Source organism: Bombus vosnesenskii, unplaced genomic scaffold, assembly GCF_011952255.1.
Source record: "Bombus vosnesenskii isolate JDL3184/JDL3185 unplaced genomic scaffold, Bvos_JDL3184-5_v1.1 scf7180000013355, whole genome shotgun sequence".
In the NCBI taxonomy this organism is placed as follows: Eukaryota; Metazoa; Arthropoda; class Insecta; order Hymenoptera; family Apidae; genus Bombus; species Bombus vosnesenskii.
In genome coordinates this window covers 1,142,933-1,168,927 of record NW_022882990.1, presented here as the reverse complement: position 1 = coordinate 1,168,927, position 25,995 = coordinate 1,142,933, and the positions used below count along the sequence as shown (strand labels likewise).

The following is a 25,995-nucleotide window of genomic DNA, read 5'->3' as shown; positions in this document are numbered from 1 at the left end:
AATATATATGGATACATACCAGTTGAATGTAATATATTAAATTTTTATTCGTCATGATAAATTTCTTTTTCTGATTTCTTTTATTAAACCGAACAGTGATGAGTGTAGTAAAGCTGTTAAGGAATCAAAATCAACGAAGAGGTAATTATAAAAAACGTTTCCTACGATAAACCAACTTCAGTGCATCTATATTAAAGACGTATGTATGTCTCTATTATTAAATTTTCCTATGAAAAATCAAGATATTTATTTATTTTTTAACAAATTTAAAAATATCACCTTATCTTATACCTAATATTTATGGATATAAAATATATACAAACACAAAAGAAAATTTTACTTGCTTTTAATTTTTTTAAACGTGAAACAATTTTCATAAAATTAAAATAATATCATTTTAGTTTTATTAATTCTTTATTTTATTAGTTTAATATATTAAAAATTTTGTACCTAGAAATATACTTTATGCTTGTAACACTGGTCTTTCGTGTTTTCCTTCTAAGCCATCATTAACAGCCGAATATCCAGTACCACCCTGGAAAAAAGTTAATGTTATTCTTCTACTTTGCCTATTTTTTCTGTTATTCTTAACAATTACCCTTTGAAGAGGTATAATATCTGCTTCAGTCAATTCTGTACTATCTAAAGGATTAATCCAATCCTTTCTAATAATTTTTTCTACACACTCCATTGTAATCACATCACCACTGAAAAGATCATAAAATATTTGTTTATGTCCAATATGTAACAAATAATGCAATACAAAAAACATTAAAAAGTTAAAAGATCATACGTTGTTCTTATAACTGCACATGGTACACTGTTACTTAAAATATCATGTGTAATTGGACACATATATCTTGCTTGCTTAACAATAAGAGACTTTTTGTCATCTGGATCTTTTACTTCAGTAAATTTTACAGGAATAAGATCTTTTATTTTCAATGGTTTACCACTAAGAGGACAGTATATCGTCTTATCTGGCTTTTGCAATATAGTTTCTTTTGCCTCTGGTGTCTTAGATGGAATCCAAAAACTTGGCAACATTTTATCTTTACCATTACTCATATTAGAAACCGAAGAACCAGATTCTTTGGCTGCAATCTGACTTCGAGAAACGATATTTTTCTCTCCCTTTAAAAATTTTTGCAATTTCTGTAGTTCTTCATTAGCACTTTTCTCATTAGATTGCTCCTTGAAAAATTACAAACATTGATTACAAAATATTCAATAACACTTTCATTTATATATTTTTATTTACCTCTTCTTGTTGTTTTTGTTTTTCATACTCTTTCAATTTCCTTGCATATTCTTTCTTTTTGGTTAAGACATATTCCAGTATTGCTTCTTTGTCAAACAAATAACCATCCTTTCTGTAAACATAAGATTTGTAACCTAATAAGGTAATAATATGCTAAAATAAGATATAGTATGAAGATTATAATGCAATATACAAACGTTATGACAGGATTTCTGCAAGGTTGTAATGTGAGACAACAGCAGTCAAAATCTTTAACCGAATCTTTTCCCACTCTTTGTGTATTTGTACCATAACCTGAAGCTGCTGCATCTTTCCTTTTTTCGTGATAAGTATAAACAGCACCAGCAGTACAATTTCTCGCGTGCCGCGTCATGTTTCGTTTACTGATTTATTCCATTTAACCTAAATTTATTTTGTTGCTGTGTATCTAGTTACCGACAGAGAGGAAACAAGAATGCTCACGTTTATGCCTTATGGCCCTCTGCGGCCAAGTGCTGAAGATGTTCCACGTTAGCATATACAAGAACCTATTTAGTTAAATACATTTACCCTCCCCCCACCCTTAGAAATAAATTTTCCATGATTTCACGCTACAGGAGCCTATTTCATTGTACGGTTCTAGTACAAAAGAGAGAGAAATTAATTGTATATTATATTTTTTTTTAGAGAAGAAAAGAAAATCCTTCTTTCCACACGATAATGGATCAGTGGTATGATGTAATAACTTCAATATATTCTCTGTACACGATAACCTTTTAGATTTAACATTAAATTTGCTTTCCTCGCGATAATATTTTTGTTATAACAAACCTAAATTTCATTTTCATAATAATTTCAGTAGTTGGTAGGCTGCGAATAATATTTCTGGCATGATGTATATGGTTTGCAGCGTGTTTGTCTACAAAAACAAAAAACACGTAAAAATAAATTAACTGCAGATAAGATTTGACGTAATGACTAATTTGCGATCCTCGATTGTGATACATCTTACCTTTTTATTGAGGAGAATTTATTAATTCTCCTAATTTTAATCTATAATTAAAATTACAAGGATTATATACAGGGTGGTTGGTAAATGGTAGTACAAGCGGAAAGGGGGTGATTCTACGCGAAAAAAGAAGTCGAAAATATAGAAGAAACAAAATATATTTGTTTACCCTATGTGTATAGAAATGACACATTTACAATTCATATAAATACAATTTTATGGTCGTTCATTTAGAAATGGTATAATTTTACTTATGTACATAATATTGATAGTTTGTGCAAAATATTTACAATCTTAGAATTATTGAGCAGTTCTGGAGCAACTTCCTATCTTTACTTATCATCACTGTCGCTGTTAGATGAATTGTCCTTTTTATGTTTTTTATGTTTCTTATGTTTTGATTTCTTCTTTTTCCTTTTATGTTTATTTTTTTTGCCTTCATCACTGGAAATTTCTGTTTCTGATTCACTGTCACTTGTCTCTGACCTCTTGCGTTTTTTAGATTTTTTCTTATACTTCTTCTCTTTGTGTTTCTTTTTGGTTTCTTGGAGTTTCCTTTTTAATTCCTTTTCACGTAATTCAGTCAAAGGGGTGACGTAATTTTCATCGCTGTCAGAGCTAGTACTGCTAACATCCAGGACGATTTCTTTATTTGGATCAACTTTAATAAAATTACGACACTGATATGTAAGATGTCCAGCATAACCACATTTCTTGCATGCAGGACGCACATGCTCTTTATTTTGTGGAATTAATCTAGAAAGAAATTCTGGATCCATGCCTATAAAAACAAATATAAAAATATATGAATGTCAGTTTTCTAAAATTTTAATAGAAAAAATATTTATACATACATTTAATATCGAATTAAGAAAACTTAAATATAATATATTATAATATATATAATATATAACATACTACAATATATTATAAATATTATTGAGAAATAGATAATAGTTAACAATAAATATGGAATATTAACTTACTTAGTATTCACTGTTTAATATTTGTAAATAAACTCAATACTAACCTATACTTCAATATTAACCTTCAATATATAAAATATTTTTATACAATTAAAAGGTTTCAATCTGTTTCGTTGTCTTTTCACGATTTGACGTACCTAAAATTTTGGTACAAAACATTTGATATATAACAATATAAATGATAAAATCATACGTCAATCATCTTGTGATTTTTGTGTATGTACGTATTTAGGTATTCACGCCACCTATGCATCGCTTCATTGAATTAGATATTGGCGGAATGTTCAAATTTAGAATAAAATAGAAAAATTTCCTGAGGCCGTAGGAGAAGTCGACTTGACTCTTCTGATGTCGTAGGAGAAGTAAGGTACAGTGACGATGCTGTGTCGTAGGAAAGCTAGTGATGGATGTGTCTAGTGCACGGGACCATCGGATTTGTTCATGACATTTTCGGTCAGAAAAGTGAGGGCAGTATACATTGCTTCTGAATGGATAAACGTAGGTTGGTGAACTAGGAAGGGTCTTAGCCGTCCTCGATAGAAAGTTGCTATTAGGAAGCATCGTACGCAGAAAACCCAACTTTCCTTTGTCCAGCTGTGGTAGACAATAGTTCTTAAAAAGTGATTTAGAAAAAGATATTTGTTCGGTCTGAAGGACCTTAGCAAACAAATTACTGGGATTTATGACGGGTATTGAGGGTACGCCGTAAGGATGAGCGGACGTCTAGTGTCCGTCCGGCCCGCGGTGTATGGTCTGGTTCAGGTAGAGTGTTGCCCGGCGTAACAGTAATAGTTTCATAACACGTATTACTATCATAAAAGTAGATTCAATAAGATGTAAGTAGGAGATACTAAATACCTTCTAGAATGAATTTATAAATTGTAGTTTATCAGATTCAAGCATATTTACATAATTAATGTACAGCTCTACTTCTATACTTCTATTTCTAACACCAATATCTACATAATGTTATAGAATGTAAAAATGAACTATAAATACTTTTATTATCTATTATCGCGTACCACAGGGGTAAGTCGAACTATGTAAGAAGAAATCCTTTTATTACAACATTATAAAATCTACATTTACATAGTCTACGATAAAATACATTCACGAAATGAAGCGATGACTTTTTTTTCTTTTTACTTTTTAATGTCCGAGATCGCGTCGAGATTGACGCCTGCGAAAAATACATCAATGCGAAATACATTCAGTACAAAATAAACATATTTATATATTATATACGTCAATATACTACATTAACTAAGAAGTCTCGCATTGCTTTAAATTATAATTATATAAGTTTATACGAGGCGCATGACACTCATCTACTTGACTAAACTAACACGATACATTGATCCTTTCTACGCTACACTTTTTTTTAATTAATTTAATCTAAATCTCTTAAAATTAGTCGATGGTTAAATAATTTGGTATGTTTCGTCATGCAGACGATATAATGGACATTTATTCAGACACAACATCGATTTTATTTGTTTTTCTTTTTTTCCTTTTTTATTTTGATTAATTTAGATTACTCATTAATCACTTTACGTTACACTAATGTTAACTTTTCATACGAGTATCGTAAACGAAGTATAGCCCATATAGAAGATTCTATAGGGACAAAAGTTTCAATTTAACACTTCGATCAAGATATATACGAAGAAAACGAGAAACTTTATTGTGAGTTTATGGTCCTCAGAGTTCCAAGTATGATGACTTTCGGCAATCTTGTTCGAAAAGTCATAAACTTACCCAGACAGTCATTGCAAGTCATCATGAAGATTAATCGCAGCTTGTTAAGATTTTGTCGTAACTTTAAAATCGAATTAATGAACGTTTTTTTATTTGCCAATTATTGATAATAGAAATGTTCTAATATAATTACGATGAGTTTCAATTATATCAAATTGCAGTCTTCGTTTTTTCGCACTGACTACCTGAGTATCACGAAATAACTAGTTTTATAAATCTTTCTTTGAGGTGTGTCAAATGCTTATATTATATTTATATATAGTTAGAAACGTTATAAATTCATATATGTATGTATAAACGCACTATATTATGTGTGCAAACAATTGGAAACTTTTGCGACAAAAATGTTTTTGCAAAAGCTCGCGGTAATAAAAGGTAGTTAATCAATAAGATAATAATTATTGAAGTACATGATGTGCAATGCTGATATGCCATAGTACCTTAATTAAGATTTTATTTTCAATGCTTCTTTTACTTGCATATTGATATCTTAAATATTCTTTATCAATCGGAACAGAGATACAAATTTTTCGAAACGAGACAAAACTTGGAACTTGCGGTAAAGAGTTAGTTATTTGTATTACAATATTTGTAATGCGTGAGATGAGATGTTTACATATTTTGATATTAAATTTTTGTAAATGCAAAATATAGCAAATAATACATTAACTTTTCACATAAGATATAATGTTACCGATACAAAATTAATAATTCCAATTAATTAACTCATGCACTACTCAAATATCTAAAACTTTAAAGGAATCATACTTTTTGAAAATAGAAGCAGTAATGTTAATACAAAATATTTTTTTATGAAAGATAAAAATTTGTTAACTTATCGAGTTAATTAGTTAAAGAAACATAGTATGATAGTTATATAATACAGCATCGGTATACTGCTTCTTATTTCGTAAACTGCACTATATCTACTTTCACCTACGATTAAGCTACACAAAAAACAATAATTGATTCCAAACATAGTTAATAGTTTTTAAATTTGGCGGTATATACCACGTAGCACCAGATAATCATACAATGTAGTGGCGTTTGCTATACTACATACCACTCATTTTTGAAGACGACTCAAGGAATGGGATAACCTCTATTTGATACAAAATTGTGTTTATTTATCTGATCTTTACGCTGATTTCCAAAACAAGTAATGCTACAATTCGCAGTAGCTTTTCTAATTGCTGGCTAATAACGTGTTAGTAAAATAATTTTTATTAATATGGCTCTTTCAATAATGAGTAGTGGAACTATTTCATAACAGAGATAAACTGACACAACGTTATAAAACGGTAAACTGTAGAATAAAATTTAATAAATTCCAACATTTCATTTTCTCCCTTCGCAATGAAGCCATCGTTTATCCTGAAAATACGCATGTATTGTATAACCTTTGTACAAGTTAATATTCTTGCGTCAATATATCCTCGATGATATACATACATATGTTATTAAAAAATAAGAAGTTGCTTCTCCGAAAGAATAACTTTGGACGGACACTGCATAAATTGTAGGTGCGTTTCAGAAAAAAAAGCAAGTATAATAATTATATACGTGAACATAGAATATCGGAGGTATGCTTCCAACTTTTTTTACGACAAGCGATATGAATACGCATGCAGTGCCTGTCGATTTTTCTTACATGTGCGCTTTAACATGTTAATATTCGATATTAACGACTGTTGTTAGCTGTCTGTTTATTCGCATTTTTCGAATGCTCGCATACTCGCATATAATTCATACGCATAAAAAGACCACCTATATACGTGGTTAATATAGTTTCTCGATTTTCTTATTCTATAATGAACAACGTTAAATGCAAGGATATTAATATCAGCACAACGTAGTTAAATAATTCACGATGTAATGTTAATAGTAATGTCTATCAACAAACATAAGTAGGAATGATGAGTTGTTAACCTCCACACGGATGACTCCTATTAATAATATTAATATAACCCTATTCGTATGGATGAAATTTTACCCCTTGCGAACTTTGTTTTTTTTTAAATATTATCGATTCGTAATAATAATAATACGATCGTAATGTTATTTACAATCACTTCGAACAATAACCTTTTAACTTTCTAGTTGATATTGGATATAATGATAATCAAAATTTCATTTCTCTAACTTTATGGTTTATATGTTTAACTTGATTTTTTAAATAAAGAAATATACTATGGTAAAATATCATCCGTGATAACCTTATGGATTGATAGCATTGGCTCTTGATGGTAACCTTTAAGGGATACCGAGTTCATTAATATTCATAACATAACAAATGTAAGCAATAAATAGAAATATGTTTTCACGACTAAGATACGAAATTATTTAATATTAGAGACTAGAACGGAGGATAATTAAATAAATAATTGAACTAGTTAAAGTTTGAATTTAATTTTCGAAGATACGTAAAGGATGGTTCATACGATATCGTGCCTTGCATTATTTAAGTGCAATATATAATTTTTTATTTTAGGCGAAGTATATCCTATATATACGCACATTTATGAGTTCGTTAAAGAGTTATACCGCTAGAATTTTTCTTTCAATAGAACAGAAAATTTTATGATCGCTACGCATCTTGTAATTGAAATAAATAGTTACCTTTACTTATTCCACTTCACCATCATGTCATCTATTTCATTGTTAAGACCAACCCTTCAACAGTATAACCCGACAGAAACTCGGGTCAAAAGCATCAAATATGATAAATGTCATTATACGTAATATGATTAGTGATATTCATGTCTTATAAAAGGTTGAAAGTAAGTATTTCTTAGTCATCTCATATCAGAAATACAAGAAATCTTGAGAATAAAGAGTTTAATTCATAAATTAAAACGACGATTGCAAGTAAGTATTATCTTTCCTCAATTCGCTTTGAAATTTGTAATTGTTTATATCTTCGTGTGACAAATCCAGTTGCGAAAATAAGTCATTTGTTTTTGAGATATTGAATATTAATTATACACTTAGGTAATATGTTTGAAAGCTTCGTAAAACGCGGAGTCGATCAGTTTAGCCTGCGAAAGCTTCGAATGATAACCGGAAATATACAGGGTGGTTGGTAATTGGTGGTACAAGTGGAAAGGGGGTGATTCTACGCGAAAAAAGAAGTCGAAAATATGGAATAAAAATTTTTTTTCTTTTAATTTTTCCATCGAGACAACGATCTACAGTGAGATCCGTTATAACGAGACGTGGTAAAGTGCACGCGTACCGAACGAAAATTCAAAGTCGATTTTCTCGAAAACAAAGCCTCGAACGAACAATTTTTATTCTATATTTTCGACTTCTTTTTTCGCGTAGAATCATCCCCTTTCCGCTTGTACCACCAGTTACCAACCACCCTGTATTACCACAAGCAAACTGTATTACGAATCGATTAAATTTTAAACTGAACTATTGTTTATTCTTAATTATTTGTCATTCTTTTTATACTGTCAAAGGGTTAAAGATCTATTTTATACAATGAAGTCAATAATTCTATCCATTGCTATCGACTGTATTCAATTTATTACTAATAATTCGTCACTTTACTCATTTTTTTCACTTTGTTCAAATTAATCAAGTCATCTGAATCCAAAATATTTGAACTCAAACAACGCGAAATCACTTTGGCAATTGTTATTTGACTTAAAGTATCTTTTCATGTTTCTGTTCTTCTCCTTCTCTCTATCTTTGAATTCAAGTAACTTCATTACTCTGAACGAGACGTAACGAATAAGATTTTCATGATTTCAATTTTCAATATCATCCCCTACTTATCGGTTTTGTACGAGGTAACTAGTAAAATCGGACAACATACGGACTAGCGTCGAAGCTTGCGACGAATTGTTGCAACAGTCGCAGAATAAAAAAGTGTATAATAAAAAGCAGCCGGGAAAAGTAGTTACAACAAACTTTTTCCTGGTCCCATTTCTCAAACATTATCATCATCGGCATTTCTTATATTCCACTCTTCTGGATTCTCGACATCCGATTTAGATGGCGACCGCTTCCGATGAAGTTGCCATAGCCAAGCTTTGTACTCGTAGTCGAACGATCCGATTTTGCAAAACTTTTAGCAAAGTTTCTGCCCCGCTGGTCGTTTCAACGCCAATTTTCAATTTTGCACGAAATTCCACGGTAACGTATTAGGATTTCATTTTGATCTTCGATTCATTATGTTGAAAAAGTATTGTTTGGCAAAGATTCTCGCTTGATTTTTGTATAGCTCGGAAAGAATGGCAAATTTATTAACTTTTTAGAATAATAATCTTGTTTTTAGCTTCGAGCTTTATTTTTTTATGAAGTCATTAAATTTTTGTTGGAATTAAAGGTGGTCGTCGTTCCATAAGACTAATCTGTAATGTTTTTCCTCTACTAAAAGAAAATATGTTAAACATACAATGGTGTTTACAATTGTTTAAATGAAAGTGAATTGTATCTACTAAGACTTTGTTTCCTGACTTTTCTCATTGGTAGGAATAATAATAAGTTTTCTTTAGAAAAGCTTCGTGTAATACGGCTTCGGATCGAAATACAATCTTTTCAAAGTTTATCAAAAAATTACTAGCGAATACTTAATTCTGTTACCTTGACAAATTTGGAATTGGAATATTGGAAAATTTTATCTTACAATAAAAATTTATTTTAATCATTATTAATTGTTGAAATATATGGTATTAGAATCATAAATAATACGAACATAAAATGTATACGACATTCTATCACTATACATAATAAATATATACGTATATATTTTGTCAAGAATTGATATTTTGTAAAATCTAAAAGTCCTATTTACATAATAAAATATCGAAGCTGTGTATAAAGCGCCAATTTGGTCCTCAAGTTAATGTGTGTTAATTTGTGATAGGTATAAAATACATTGTATCTGATTTTAAATTCCCAATTTAAACATTTTCATGTAAATACACTTATAAATAACCTGCAGTATACAGTTTTTGTGTTTGATTATGTAGAATAATTCCGAACACCATTACACGTACTGCCGAAAATATAGTTAATGCTTGATAATAGCGGTAACTTATATATATTATTTGAATTTAATAATAACTTTTAATAATAATAAATATCAATCAAGTAATTGGTATCTAACAAATGTTGGTAAAGAAAAATGCATCGAATAGATGTTTTGTATAGAAATGTAGCGGCATAGGAGTCAAAGGACGACGCGAGTCGACAGCGACCCCTGCTGTTGTTTTGCCTCAGGACATTGACTTGGCCTTGGCGCATGAAACATAACGACAAATAAACTCCGGGCAAAAACAATGTCATCGCTACATGCAACCGTCGAATCAAGACGAATTTCAATTTTCCGACTCCCCCCCGACCAGTATAAATAAACGAACACGATCGCGAACGACAGTACATATCGTGTATCTAGCAGCATCGAGAGTATTTTCTGAGTATCTTACAAGCGTCTATCAAGTTACGCGACAAGCCTTTACGAGTATTTATTCCGCGATTCTATTCTGCGATTTATACTTCGTACCAACGACTCACGTTTACGGCCGTGTATTAATTTATCGATTTAAATACAGGGTGGTTAGTAACTGGTGGCACAAGCGGAAAGGGGGTGATTCCACGCGAAAAAAGAAGTCGAAAATATAGAATAAAAATTTTTTTTTTAATTTTTCCATCGAGACAACGATCTACAGTGAGATCCGTTATAAAGACGCGATAATGTGCACGCGTACCGAGCGAAAATTCAAAGTCGATTTTGTCAAAAACAAAGCCTCAAACGAAAAATTTTTATTCTATATTTTCGACTTCTTTTTTCGCGTAGAATCACCCCTTTTCCGCTTGTACCACCAGTTACCAACCACTCTGTATATTCGATGGTTACAACAAGTAATCTCGTCATTAATTCTCACGCACCTACATCCTCTTCACATAAACCTCTAGAGAAAAATGGTATAAATTTATAATTGTTGGAATTATGCAAAATTGAAAATTGTAATATGCATTTACGCCTCGTTACTGAACAATCATACCTAAAATTGTGATCACAGATTGACAGAAGGCATGTAACATACAATATATTATAGATGCAGTCAGAAGACACGTCACTGCGATAATTATCAGTTAATAAATAGAATTTGAAGACGAACTATACATGAGCTATATGTATATACAACGAATGCATTTTATTTTCATTTATAAATTTTGCAGTACGCTTCGAGCGAACAAACTAAAAATACATTTAATATCCTTAGAGTATTTGATATACCGATATGAGGGAAATATTAATAATATCCTTTTGATTTTTCTTCTCTTATTACGACAAATTTCTCATTTTATTAAATATAAATTGCGTCTAAATTATGATCAAGTAACGAACATGAATGATTGTAACTTACTGTTATGTTATATTGAAAACTGAATCTATTAATAATATAGCAGTTGAAATATTTGTAAAGTTATATTCATATTACATTTCCGTATTTGTATAATTAAAATACATTCTCTTGCTTTTATGGAATAATACTTTGAATAGATTCTTGTTAAATTCACGTTTTATTCCATCAGCAAAGTTGTACTCAAAGTAGTTAAAATAAATTTGAAAATTGATGTTTCTTGATAATATGCTGGAGATGAAAATATTCAATTTTCAAAATTAATAAACATTCTAGTTCAATATTATTAACGAAATGCATTATATTGAAGAAAACTTGAATATTAATTAACGAGCATATTATGAGCAATATGCTTCAATATGTACTGAATTTCTTTGTTATAAAAATATTAACATTTTATTTTGTTTCTATTCATTCACCTGTGTTTCCTAAACACAAAACTAATGAAGTTTACAGGATTTAGAGTAATTCTCAGGATAACTGGAAACAAAAAGTATGAATGAAAAAATTTGATAAAGCTAAATGTTTGTAAATTTCGAAAATTTGTCTGTTTCTGATAAATAATACATTTGATTGTTCAACTCGATCAATTGATGCTCTATAATAGAGTTGGGATATTGATCTTCCTTTTAACTCCGATTTACTTTTTTATTCTTTGATTAACAGTCAAATGAGAAATTTGTCATAAAAAATAAGATATCTGCAGTGCAATACGAATAATTTCTTCTTACAACCAGGATTGAAATATATTCAAGCTACCTATTGGTACGAATGAATAACATGTAAACTGCTCTTTAGTGATAATATTGAAATCCTATAATATAGTATAAGTAATTCGTGATTTTTAACTTTATCTTGTTTCCCATTCCATATGTGATATTAATCTATTAAATATGATATTATGATTCAGTCGCATTTTCTTCGTCGAATAAAATGTTTTCACCTTTACTTCCCGATTTTTCCTTCCCGAGTTGTTTTACTCTGTAACAACGTATCTCTTTTATTAGAATTCACATGGCATTCCTAATCGATTTTCTCCTTCTGACATTTACGAATTTCTATGTAAATTTCATTTTTCCAAAAATGTCACACGGTCTTTGTCGTGAAACTTTTTTCTTCGCAATTGCATGCGAATGAAGTTCGATAACATTTTACGTTATTTGTTGAATTGTTTGTATAATTGTTTCACACACGGTGTAACTGACAAGACAATGAAAATTGTCATATGAACGTTCGTCTAAGGAATATAATTTCATGGCCGATATCAGTCGTTACATTTTTCAATTTATATGATCCAAACAGGTGTTAAAAGTTCTATGTTTGGTCGATACGAGACAATTCTACGATTTTGTAGAAACAATGTCGACTTTTCTCTTAAAAGGCTCTCAATATTATAGCTTTGACTCGCTTCCAGTAGCAACACGGTGGAATACTTTTAACACTATCGCAGCACACACGGCTGTCTTACTTTCTGTTTGTGCAATAAATGCAAGTTCAACACGTGCTATTCTTTAATCTGTTTTTAGATAGTAAAATATAGAAGTTTCATTATATATGTATACATAAATGAAGTTAAAATATTGAAAAATAAACGAGATCCATGAAGAAAGTGTTTACGTAGTTTTCATCTAAAATATCAAGATTAATATTAATAATAACAATAAAATGTTAATAAAATATACATAGTATCACTCGTTAGTAGAATAAAATGTTATATATAATAGGAATAAAAATTTCAAAGTACTAATTGTATGTATGCAATAAATATCAATTAAATGAACGTAGCTGGAAGTATAGGAGCTACTTACTTGATAAAAGAACTTTTGAACTAAATTATCTCGCAAACTCAGAAGTTTCAAACTGGGGGGTCTTCATAGCGTGAGAAAAACTTTTCTTCGATTACTTTCAAGCGTTAAATACAGGTAGATTGCGTAACTCGAACAATTAGTTGCAAGAATTTCGTAATTAAATTCTTCTCTATCGTTAGATTAAATGGTGCGAGTTTATGTTTAAACGTTATTTGCAAAATTTAAGAAAAAGTTCTGCGGTAAAGTTTCCCCCCTTTTGTACTGAAATTTCTCTTGGATTGATTGAAAAAAGAAAGTTCTGCGTCGTATTGTAATCATATTTTTTAAATCGTTCTTACTTCAATCATTAAAAATATGATTAGTGCAGAAGCTTTGGTTATCGTGATAATCTCCATGACTTGTTTCCATGATGTATCTGACTTTCAGAATATATATGTATACTTATTTGGAGTATTATATGAATAAGTGCTATGAAAGAAAATATAATGATACCACAATTGCAAAAAAGTAATTTTTTAAGAGATAAACGAAATATTTTCATTTAATCGTACGCATAATGAAATAATGGAGAAAAAATGGTTGGGATATGGTTATTTCTAAGCTGTATCAATTATAAAAAGATTTTGCTAACATTTATCTGAAATATTCAAATTTTACAATGTGTCAAATTATATTCGTTACAGCCTTTGTTTAACACGTTGACCACCACGACACCCGTATTCGAGTGACAGCAAAGTTTCACTTATTTGACTACTTGCGAAAGATCGTCGTAGGCATTTGAAAAGATATTCCATAATAATAAATTGTTAATTAATAATTAATTGTAACAATAGTTGAATTGTTATAAAATAAAAATATGAAAATGGTTTATTAAAAAAATTATTTAGAATGTAAAACTTTAAAGTATTCTATACATAGCTGAAGTTGGTCGCGACAATTTGGACAATAAGTTGTTGTTTTCTTCAAATTCTTTTGTGCCTTCGTTCGGTCCATTCGACGTCTTTTATTTGTATAACATAGTTTGCACGCGCGTCTAATGCTTCTTCCGGAATCGTTTTTCCGAACGGCGGTATTATGTTGACTCCGTCGAAGACAAGGATTTTTTGTATTTTCAGACAACCCGAATAATTTTGCAACTAATAATTGTCTAAATATTCTAATATTTATATCTTTCCTTGTTGCAATTTTATAAACCGTCAAAGCGTTTACAACAGAAATTGCCAGAAAGAATCGAATGCCAAGTTTTCTGTACCATTTGATTTTTTTTCTAATTGTGGTGGCATAAGAAACCATTTGGTCGGAATAATCTATACCACACTTTCCTTCATTATATTCAACAACAGCTAGTGGTTTTAATGTTGCGAACAAACGAAACGAAAGATCATTCTTGAGACCACTGCTTGAGCGATTCGCATTACTAAAATATCGATGGAAGCACCTAGCAGAGAACGCTTGGTACTGCTGTACGCGTGGCCTGACGGACATTTCTTTGAAAACACGCGTGGCAGTCAACGTGTTAAAGTAACGACTAGATAATTTCGTTTTATTCATCGTACTTCAAAGGTTAAACGTGAAAATGGAAAGACATTCCTATATATATAGGAAACAAAAATTGCATCAAATGGGCGTTCAAGATTTATCTCATCCCCCATATTCTCATTTCTTTTTTTGAATTAATATCTTCCTCGCAAAAGCGATAAAAGTGATTTTAGAAGTTAGAGGATATGACGTAATAATAATATAGACAATATAATAATATAGAAAACATCTTTTAACGGTTTGATCAACAGTTCGATCTACAGTTTCTGTCTCTTAATGGTCTGAATTTCTTTTTTGTACGAGGAATAATTTCTTGTAATATGTTGACAAAGATGTATTTATAAAAGTAAATAAATTAATTATGGATGTAATTTTAGCTAAAAATGTCCAATTCCAATAGACTTATCTTCATTTTAAATGAATTATCTAAAACTGTGGAAACTTTCAGGATGATCTGATAATAAAATTAATTTTCTTTATATATACATACACACAATATGTATATAATTTAGGAGAAAGAAATATCCAATTTGTTAACGATTTTGTATCTTTCTAATCTATCCAATTTGGAAAAGTTTCTCACATAAAAAAGAATTAGTTTTGCATAGATCGTACTTTTCATAATTTTTCTAATGCCAGAATGCTTCAACTGCAAATTTGTTATATGTTCATAAGGATAATACGATTACAGCATATTATTGCATTAACTCAATGTTAATTAATACTAATAAAAGCTAATAACCAACATTGTACATTTTTCAATTGGAATTTTTAGTAATTAACTATATTGTCATTTATAATCGTTTAACTCCATAAACTCCAATTAGATAAATTTTACATTCGATTCATACGCAGAATCAGAAATAAAAAGTCGGAATAATATTGCTCTGCACGTTCCGCTGTGGCAATTGATTTTACCTGGAACAGTTTAGCTCCATTACGCGAGGGAAATGGCATAAGAATACGAGAACATACGAAGCTTTTACTATATCCTTATCTAAAGCGCACCATCAATCTCTACTTCTCCAACAGCTTAGCGCGATGTATTAATCATAATTTCGGATTTAACGTTTTGAGAACATCTTCTTACTTGAATTGCACTTAAACTGTCCGAGGAGTAGGCTTTAAATTATATCAACGTAAATTGTTGCTGTACCGTGAGTTTACTACGCGACTAACCACTTCCATTGTGACTCCACTGGAGCATTAGGATATTATCAAGAAACCGTGTAGTTTAGATCTTTAACGCTTGATATCGATCTTTATATTCTGTATTAGATTATACAACGCGTTTCGAGATAATCATTTTCTATAGGAGCTTAGAAACCTCTGCTTAACCGATATTTTTAATGTTCCAAAGGTAGAGACGTTATTTCTTTAAAAGAGTGTTATTGAAATCTTCCCTGATTAGCATTAGGATCTACCGATCTATAATATTTAAATATACAGGGTGGTTGGTAACTGGTGGTACAAGCGGAAAGGGGGTGATTCTACGCGAAAAAAGAAGTCGAAAATATAGAATAAAAGATTTTTTTAATTTTTTTTTTTAATTTTTCCATCGAGACAACGATCTACAGTGAGATCCGTTATAACGAGACGCGATAAAGTGCACGCGTACCGAGCGAAAATTCAAAGTCGATTTTCTCGAAAACAAAGCCTCGAACGAAAAATATTTATTCTATATTTTCGACTTCTTTTTTCGCGTAGAATCATCCCCTTTCCGTTTGTACCACCAGTTACCAAACACCCTGTATATTAGCTCATTCCATGAGTAATATCGTGTTTTCATAGAATGTCAAAACATAAGAAATGCTACTATGTATATAAAGATAACATAGATGATTTTAATAACAGTCACATAATGAAAATAAATGGATGTATGAAATCATGTTTTCATTTTAATAAAAGTCAAGATTAATTTAGTCAAGAACAATTCTATAGTTTTAGTAATTGTAAGAATAAAAATATTGGAATGCGCCATTCTGGCGGATTCGGTAGTTCTAATGTTAAAAAATATAAGGTAATAGAGAAGTATTTATTTTCTTGCAACTTTTATTGTTGGCTATATTCCTATTTTAGTTCAATATATTGTTCTCAAAAACAGGATATTATAGTTTAGCATTAACACAGTCTCGTTGGAAGTAACGAATCCTTTGTATCATGGAATAGCATTTTATATAGCGCTAAATCTGTCGAATCTCAATCCTTACGCACGAATATTCGCCCTTTTGCACAATCATCTTGGATTAGTATCATTAGTGAAATTTTACACGGTACAAGTTTTAAATTATCAATAGTTTTACGTGATCGATCAAAATTTGATAAAAGAAAAAATTAGGTAAAATAAATTGTAATAAAATTGTACAAATTACAACTCATCCGATTATTTTATTTCGTTATTTTTATTTTTATATGCGAGAATCAGTGAAATTGTAAAATTATAAAAAAGAAATCTAGCCCATAAATTTTACAAGTCAATTTTACGAATGGTAAATCATTCGATTATTCTATGTATGAAAGTATACATTTGATTCATATTTCATAATTAACAAAATTGTAAAATTAAGAGAAACATGTCCGTAACGTAAATCTTGTCGCTTATCAATTCACTAATATCGTTAATCAGTAAATCATTGTGCAAAGGGGTCCAAGAATGGAAGGAAGTTACGCTAACAGAATATAAAATGCATCACGTAAAAAAAATAGATATTCTATGTTGTAAGTTCATGTAAAAAATTAAAAACCTTCTGTGTTTATATTAATATAGAGATTTTCTTTCACGAATGAATTGATATAAGTGTATACGAAGGAGGTTGTGACAGGTCACGATAATTATCGTTTAAGAAACAATCACGATGAACGTTTCGTCCAAACAGACAGTCCTTGGAAGAACACAACTGGAAGAATATAGACGAAAGATGGAAACATTCCCTTAGTATCAGAGTGACAACGGGAAAAAATTTCCAATGGACGGCCCGATTGCCTGTTTCAGTGTCAGTAGTAATTTTTTATTTATATTCTTTCAATGCCGTTATCAGACATGGCGCTCTTCTACTGCCCTTTTGCCCGATTTCTGTCAACGATTGGACAATATTTACACAAAGTGTTGCAGATTTTTTCAAACAAAATTTGTCAATATATTCCATGAATACAAATAAGAGAAAAATGTTATAGATATAATTAGGTCGTTTGAAGCTCTATCGTTAAGTCATAACTGAATGTTTATGAAATTTATGAAAATCGTAAAGGTGTAACAATACACAAATTACAGATAACATATAAAAATAAATATATACTACATGTATAAATAAGTGAATGTATACTGCTGTTTATATTATTATATCGTGTTATCCAAGCGCTTTGGTAGATTTATGATAGCTATATAATAGTATATGAATTTTGCGAAATTTTCAAATTAATTGTAATTATATATCAGCACCTTATGGACGCAAATTTAAATTCTGTTCAAAAAGTTACTAATAACATATACTTTTTGTAACAATTAATTTACGATTGAATTGTGTTTACACACTGTCAGGAAGAATATCGATAACTTTTCTGTAGTAGAAGAAACAGTATCGAAATGCATTTCGAAGAATAGCAAAATTAAATTTATCTCTACCAGTTTTAACTTTATTTACATACAGGGTGGTTGGTAACTGGTGGTACAAGCGGAAAGGGAGTGGTTCTACGCGAAAAAGGAAGTCGACAATATAGAATACAATTTTTTTTTTTAATTCTTCCATCGAGACAACGTTCTACAGTGAGTGCACACGTACCGAACGAAAATTCAAAGTCGATTTTCTCGAAAACAAAGCCTCGAACGAAAAATTTTTATTCTACATTTTTGACTTATTTTTTCGCGTAGGATCACCCCCTTTCCGCTTGTACCTCCAGTTACTAACCACCCTGTATATATAAAATACGCGATACATTTTATGCAGTTTTAGAAAAAACCAAAGGTGTAACTAATGATATGATAAATATTTTTAAAATGTACAAACGATATTTGACGAAAATCTATATTTCATTGTGAAATCAAATGAAAGAATAATTTTGATAGTACACAGATTAATTGGTAATGTATCGAATTTTAAAATTGCACCTCTTGAAAAAAAAGAAGATAAACACACATGTTGTTTTTCTTTCGATCGTCAAGTGAATAAATCCATAGACTTTCTTATTTACTATAAACAATCCTTCTTTGTATTACAAATCAGCTATACTATTTATGATACAAATAACCCGATAACAAACCGATGATTGAAATAATTAAAGCAACACGTACATTTTAATTTCCGATACAAATGGGAGATGGAAAAATTTAAAAAAAAGAAAAAAGAAAACTTCTATTCTATATTTTCGACTTCTTTTTTCGCGTAGAATCCCCTCTTTCCGCTTGTACCAGCAGTTACCAACCACCCTGTGTATCCACAGAATATACTGACAAAGTTTAGCCGAAGGATGATATGTAGAAAGCAGAAACTTAAAATATACAAAGATCTCTGTTAGTGCCTAGATAGTGATAGTAGCCATATTACTTTGGTGTTAACATTTGTTGCCAAAGATGGAGAAACGGATTTGTTTCTGTGAAACTGTAGACTTCGTCATCCGATTATATAAAATGTAGCGGCAATGATGGAATAATCGATTATGAGATAATTCTTTCTGCAAAAAGTAAATCGAAAACATGTAGAATGAAATTTTGTCCTATAGTATTTCCTTTCCGAGAACATTGATTTTAAAAAATCGTTAAATAAGAATATACTCGTTTGAGAATTGATAAATTGTTTCTGTGTTTATAGATATTAGGAACGTTAATAGAAATTACAAAACAGAAATAGTACATTGTACTTCGTCTATAATTCGTAACAGATTTATATCGGCATGATGTATAGGTCTATATATATACGTAGTATATAGAGAAAGATAGTAATTCACATAAGATACAGTTTTAGATATTTTATTCATTTATTAATTTATTCGAGAGCAGAATTCCCAATATTATTCTTTTTTCTAAATGCAGTTTTTGCTTCTATTTCATCGACCATGTTGGACGAATCAGTATCTTAGGAAAACCAAGCTAAAGATAAAGAACTTCACACTACGTTTTCGATTTATTTTTGTAAGAGAAATCATCTCAATATCTTTATAATAACGTCATTGCAGTTACACTCTATATGTACCTATCGTATAGCTATAAATAAATATGAAACAGACGTAATAGGAATAATTACACGTTAAAACAATAACGTAAAATGAGGTAATAGCAATTGTTGAACAATTACGGCAGGTATTCGAGAATCATTTAACGAAGATTGTAAAACATCGATATTCGAACATTATAAGAGGATGGATAATAGCACTGTTACAAGTATTCATACAGTAGAACCTCTGATATCCAAATTTTGATATTAATTGTAGCATATGCATACATAATGCTGGTGAAAACGTGTTTTAATCAACGAATTTTATCGATTAAAGCTTGAAATATTAAAAGTACACTTGAAGATAGTGATTAATATTAACGAAATTAATTATTGATATTATATATAAGACTAACCAGTTGATGTAATCTGAATATGAATATCTTATCATAATGGAACACGCGAGAATGTTAAAAACTTTATATAAATTAGTTGCCAAAGATATTAAGTGGACGTTTTCCTATCCTTTAATCTGCAATAAGGTTGATATAATCCCATAAAATGTATAACATAAAATATATTCATGAGAAATGTATAGATTAATCGTCAAAAGTACCAGATTATACCAAATTCATCAATTTTCCAGTCAAAAATGCCATATATTGAACATATATTTACACGTTCAATCTTTATTGTTATTATTCTTTTATAGTATAACACGTACATGTGAACATTTTCTTCTCCGAACAGAGAAGAATTCATCTTCTTGTCTTTTAAATTTAAATAACAAAGGTTCTACTGTACCAATTCAAAGTTCGTAAAACAGTCCTCCTCACTTAACAATTTGTATCAAAGCGCATTAAAACAATCAACGCGAATAAATTACATAAAAAAGTACACGCGTTCGACGTACTAATTCTCAACAGTACAACCAAAGAGCAACTTAAACCATCGCAGTAATTGGAAGCATCTCGATCAGGAGCAGAAATCGAAAAATGTTTTCTATTGGACGGCGATCAATTGTATCGACGAGGACACAGGTTGTTCCAAATATTCCGATCATGATGCGCGATGTTGAAATTTAGAGCTCATAAACGTCACGTCCGTTAGGTCTACCCGCAGGTGGGCGACAGGTACCCGGACTAGCATAGGAATGGATAATGTGAACCCTGAGGCGTACATCGCTGGCACTTCGGCCACCATCCCTCGTGTTCTCCTTGAGAAACTCACCGTAGTCTTGCAACAGCAGTAATGGAAAAGCTTGACGTAAGCGCTGCGAAAAATGCCGGTCTGCCACACAGTAGAGTAAATTGTTGAAACAGGATTTCGAGAGAGCAAACCAGGCCAAATTGTAAAGAACACGAGCGCTTATCGGTCGGAAGGAGTTAACGCAGACAACGATACCGAACGGTAGCCAGAATATCACGAACATCACGCAGCTGTACATGTTTGCCTTGGTCAGTTCATAGTCCCAGGAGAAAGCGACCGGTGGCTTATAGGAACCCCTGGTAGCGTGTCGGACTCGAATCACCAGCTTTACGTACAGGAAGGTGGTCATTAAGTTGGCAAAACCTACTAAAACCGTAGCCCCGATTATTCCATGGCTATCCCACTGAATCGGCGACGGCAGAGTCCGTCCTACGTCCAACGATGATTGCAGAACTACCGTCATTACAGATATCAGCCAGACGCTGATGATGGTCGCTGTTACACGGCTTGATGTCAATACGGCATACCTGCAAGTATTATGCGTGTGAAATAAAAGTCTTGATAATAATTTTCTTTGAAAAAATAGTTTAATGGTTGGAATAAATATCCTGATAGCGATAGAGGTTCCCATTTCACATGTATCTAAATGCAGCCTATCTACACATGTGTGGATGTATCCGTAGTTCAATTTGTTTCATTTTTAATATACGTACACTTCTGTATTAACGTATCCATGTTTTAATTCACAAAATCTGTTACTGATATCAACAACATCAAAATAAACGTGTATATTAAATTGCTACATAAATTCTGTAGTCCTCCTTGTTTATATAAGGAAACTGTTTTACGATGAATATGATACTGTTATCGATATATGTAAGTGTATGGTTCGCGTTTCTAGAGCTTACAAAAGATAAGAATAATGTATTTTCATTAGCCTCCTTCTAACCAGGAACGTTTTTATAGTAACAGATTTTCATCTTCCTCGAACATTACGAAACAATTTAGATGGAAAAGATTGAATATAATAGTTTAAAATGAAAAATAGAGTCGGCACATTTTTTTTAATGATAAATATGAAGATGTTTATAAAAGAAATATAATGCATTATTCACATACAGTGGCTTACGAAAGTATCTTAACACTTACCACAGAAATTTTTTATGGATATACTATGTATGTTATACAAATATTCTGAAATTTCATTACGCAGCTGTCATACTTATATTGATAAAATCTGAAACAAATCTGAAAGTATATATAGAAGTTACAGGATATTTATTATAAATAGACAACTAATAAAAAATTGATATATATATCACGAATAATGATTTTAAATATATGGTAATTATTTATATGAAGGCATACGTGGCTGATTCTAACAACCTCGAAATATGTTGTCAAGGTCAACCTTCCGGTGGACGAATATTAGTCTAACCTAACCTATAACTTATTGATTTATATTGAAAATGACGTGAGTTCGTGCTCGCCACCTATATGCAGATGCGTTAGTTATAAGAAATAGTAACTAGAAGATAATTCTAGTTACAATCGATAGATTTAATCGATAGGCGTAAGATGCTTTTTTGTTTTCATCCCTAGTTTTTGTAAGCGCATGCAATGAAGGTTTTTTTGGCTCACAACGGTGTGATAGATTTATCCATTCAATAAAATAATAACTATTGTGATCCTACCTCTGAGTATAGAAACAACAACAATTTATCTGACCTTATTTATACTAAATATGATTGACATCATCAATGAATTGGGTTTAGGTTTGGCCATGTAAGAATGCGGTCAGCTATCTGCCAGAACGAAGTGTATACTAAATTTAATTGAAGTTTTTTTTAATAGAAGAGTTATTCCAAATCATGATCATGACGATATATTTCAAGATCATAAAAATCGATGAGGTATGCTCTCGTGCAAATAATTACCAAACATATACTTAGTACTAAAGATGGCCTCACTAATGTATCTTACTAATATAGTTAATAATTAACTGTTCAAATACTATGTTGACTTTTGTGAAATGTTGATGCTTGCAATAAATATTTTGTAACTTTTACGTACATTTCCGTTCAGAAGTATCTAATTCCATTCACAATAAATCGATTTATTGTTAGGTGATAAAGGAAAGGAAAATTTTTAAGTTCTACCAGATAACTATCTAAAAGAAAAACAAAGGTTTGAAGTAAAAACTTGCAAACGTTATAACTTGCAAAAATAATGAGTTAAAGCATCGGTCTTATAATATCCTAATTTAAATTTCATTATAATACTTCTGTGATAAGTTGATAAAAAATTCCGATTAATATTTGAAGTCTGCCTATAGTCCAAATTCAATTTACAGAATTATTTACAGCATTAAAAAGTTAATAATATAAATATCCAAAATTAATTGGAACAGTTATCGAAAGACGTGATGAATATGGATGAGAATGCTTAATTTAATTATATCGTATGTGTACATATAACTGATGAGGTTATTGTAATATTGGATACATATACATCTTTTATAGTGTAAGATTTCAAATAAAATAATAATGTTTAGAGCTTTTAGTATTTTCCTAAGAATTTTTCAGATTTACCTAATTTCTTATAAGTGTCTTAACACTTATGGTCGATGATGTGTATTATCAGATTTATTTCTTTTATTAACATAGTCATAATAATCGTGTTTCGTTATAGAGCTAATGAAATCAAAATGTTTCATATAACATGCTCGATACAAAAGTAAATAAAACAAATAATAATAATGTACTCTGGTGAAACTCATGCAGCAACCTGCTGCCAACATAATCTTAATTTTGCATCGCAAACTGTTCCAGTAAATGTACTTATACATATACTTCAGTATTCATGTACTAAAATTTATACAAATTAAAATATGGATATATTAATATATGTACATGGATATGTTAACATGTCATTTTAATCATGTTTAAAGTCATAATCTCTGTCTAATACTGTTTTGTATTTATGAAACGTTCAACTATTTCTTGATCGAAGAAATAATTATTAAAAAAAAAAAGTATCGATGAAAATTAATGGATCTTAGGTACACGCAAATTTGAGACAAGAATGCACAGAGCATTATCGTGGAATTTGAGACGCACCGAAATATGTGTGGAATCTCAAGTATTCCACAGATCGACTAAGGATAAAGTCGTTATCTAATGCAAGAGCTTTGAGTCTTCTCACACATTGCAGTAGATAGGGGCTCCGGAACTCTGTCAGCTACGAATTTCACGCTGTTAAACTACGGGAACGTGCCATAGAATGTGAAATTAGGAACTCAATCGTGACATTGGTAGGGAACTGCAAAGCAGATCCACATCAAAGTCAAAGTGTCAAAAGAGATCCGAGGCATCGCACTGGTGGAAATAGCTTTCTATCCGGGCGTAACTTGACTGTGACCGAATCCATTTGTCGCTTCGATTGCTGTATGGACGATGATGAAATATCATGCCATTTTGCCACTAATTTCCATGTGCAAATTGTTCGTCTATACAGAGTGTCTTTTGTGTAACGGAACAAGTGACTCTTTTTGGAAATAGGTATTACAAATACAGATGGATTTTCATTCTGTGTAGAATGTGCAGAATCTTAATAATTATGGTGATTTATGCTAACAATAAACGTTGAAATTTTTATATTTTTAAAATAGCTATTTGAATGCTGAATTGATTCTTATAACTTTTTAAATACTTCCTTATCTACAATGACTCACGAAGGTCGTAGGAAATTTTTCTGAACAGGTATATTTATATAACTTTTAAATATTAGCGGTATAGTGAATAACGAATACAACTAAAAAAGATGGGAGACGGAAGAGGTTTGTCTCGCTCATTAATTATTATAATAAAAAGTTAAAATGTTAGTAGTGCCATTTTCAATTGTCAAATAGAATTATAATAATAATTATAATACCTAATGATAATATACCTTCCTGCTCTATGTTAATTTCATTAACTTCCAGACAGTCATTTGATTATATGTCTTGTTTACGATAAACAAAGTTTTCTGAGTTATCACTCTTCTTGAAATGGAACAAGGAGATTCAATTAAGTTTCGTCGTAAATGTGGTAAAACTTCCACGGAAATATTTCAAAAAAGCGGAAAAAAGCGTAAGACAATGCTTGCTGATGCTAGTAAAGTATTTGAGTAGTACAAGTATTTTAAAAATGGTCGTAAATGTTTGCACACTGACGTGAAGGATGGGACAATGTCAATAATCTCTCATTTTAAGGACATTTTTGGCAAAAAGATTGGCCTTGGTAATGCATCGTTCTCCGTACTTTCCGGAACTCTTTTCCGTCGACTACTTTCTGCTTTCAAAATTAAAATTAAGAAAAAACCAAATTTTGAAGGGGAAACGATTTGACTTATAAGCACGTAAGAGTAGTCCTCAACAGCATTCCGAAAGAGGAGTATTTTGTATACAGGGTGGTTGGTAACTGGTGATTCTACGCGAAAAAAAAGTCGAAAATATAGAACAAAAAATTTTTTTTTCTCTTTTAAAACATTTTTCCATTGAGACAACGATCTCAATCTGTTATAACGTACCGCACGCGTACCGAGCGAAAATTCAAAGTCGATTTTCTCGAAAACAAAGCCTCAAACGAAAAATTTTTATTCTACATTTTCGATTTCTTTTTTCGCGTAGAATCACCCCCTTTCCTCTTGTACCACCAGTTACCAACCACCCTGTATATAAAAAATATATTTGTCAAAGCCACAAAACGTGTATCGAGAAAGAAAGAGGATACATAAGACATTAAACAATAAAATTTGACTTACATACGATGATTACAACTATATTCATAAAATTTTGGACCACTCTGAAAATATACATAGAAGTTAGAAATTCTTTGCTGCGAACATAGATTAATAATAACTAAAAATTAGAATATAGT

General features: G+C 30.8%; 3 protein-coding genes across 3 annotated transcripts in view; all 3 read right to left on the bottom strand.

Annotated features, from left to right (window-relative positions):
* Positions 1 to 393: 393 nt before the first annotated feature.
* LOC117237066 (nitric oxide synthase-interacting protein homolog) lies at positions 394 to 1,756 on the bottom strand. Its single transcript, XM_033500680.1, has 5 exons — positions 1,459 to 1,756; positions 1,262 to 1,373; positions 794 to 1,194; positions 599 to 707; positions 394 to 535 (listed from the first exon to the last, which is right to left on the bottom strand). Exons 1-5 carry the CDS (start codon positions 1,632 to 1,634, stop codon positions 464 to 466), a joined length of 870 nt encoding a protein of 289 aa, XP_033356571.1. The 5' UTR covers positions 1,635 to 1,756; the 3' UTR covers positions 394 to 463.
* A 772-nt stretch (positions 1,757 to 2,528) lies between these two features.
* Positions 2,529 to 3,532, bottom strand: LOC117237070 (protein SREK1IP1-like). Its single transcript, XM_033500686.1, has 2 exons — positions 3,280 to 3,532; positions 2,529 to 3,030 (listed from the first exon to the last, which is right to left on the bottom strand). The coding sequence occupies exon 2, from the start codon at positions 3,026 to 3,028 to the stop codon at positions 2,582 to 2,584; it is 447 nt and encodes a 148-aa protein (XP_033356577.1). The 5' UTR covers positions 3,029 to 3,030; positions 3,280 to 3,532; the 3' UTR covers positions 2,529 to 2,581.
* A 15,607-nt stretch (positions 3,533 to 19,139) lies between these two features.
* The window catches only part of LOC117237065 (histamine H2 receptor-like), a 362,177-nt gene continuing 355,321 nt past the window's right edge, over positions 19,140 to 25,995 (bottom strand). Inside the window, 3 exon segments of the mRNA XM_033500679.1 lie at positions 19,140 to 21,073; positions 21,076 to 21,148; positions 21,150 to 21,603. Coding sequence (XP_033356570.1) covers positions 20,949 to 21,073; positions 21,076 to 21,148; positions 21,150 to 21,603 — 652 coding nt within the window. The 3' untranslated portion in view covers positions 19,140 to 20,948.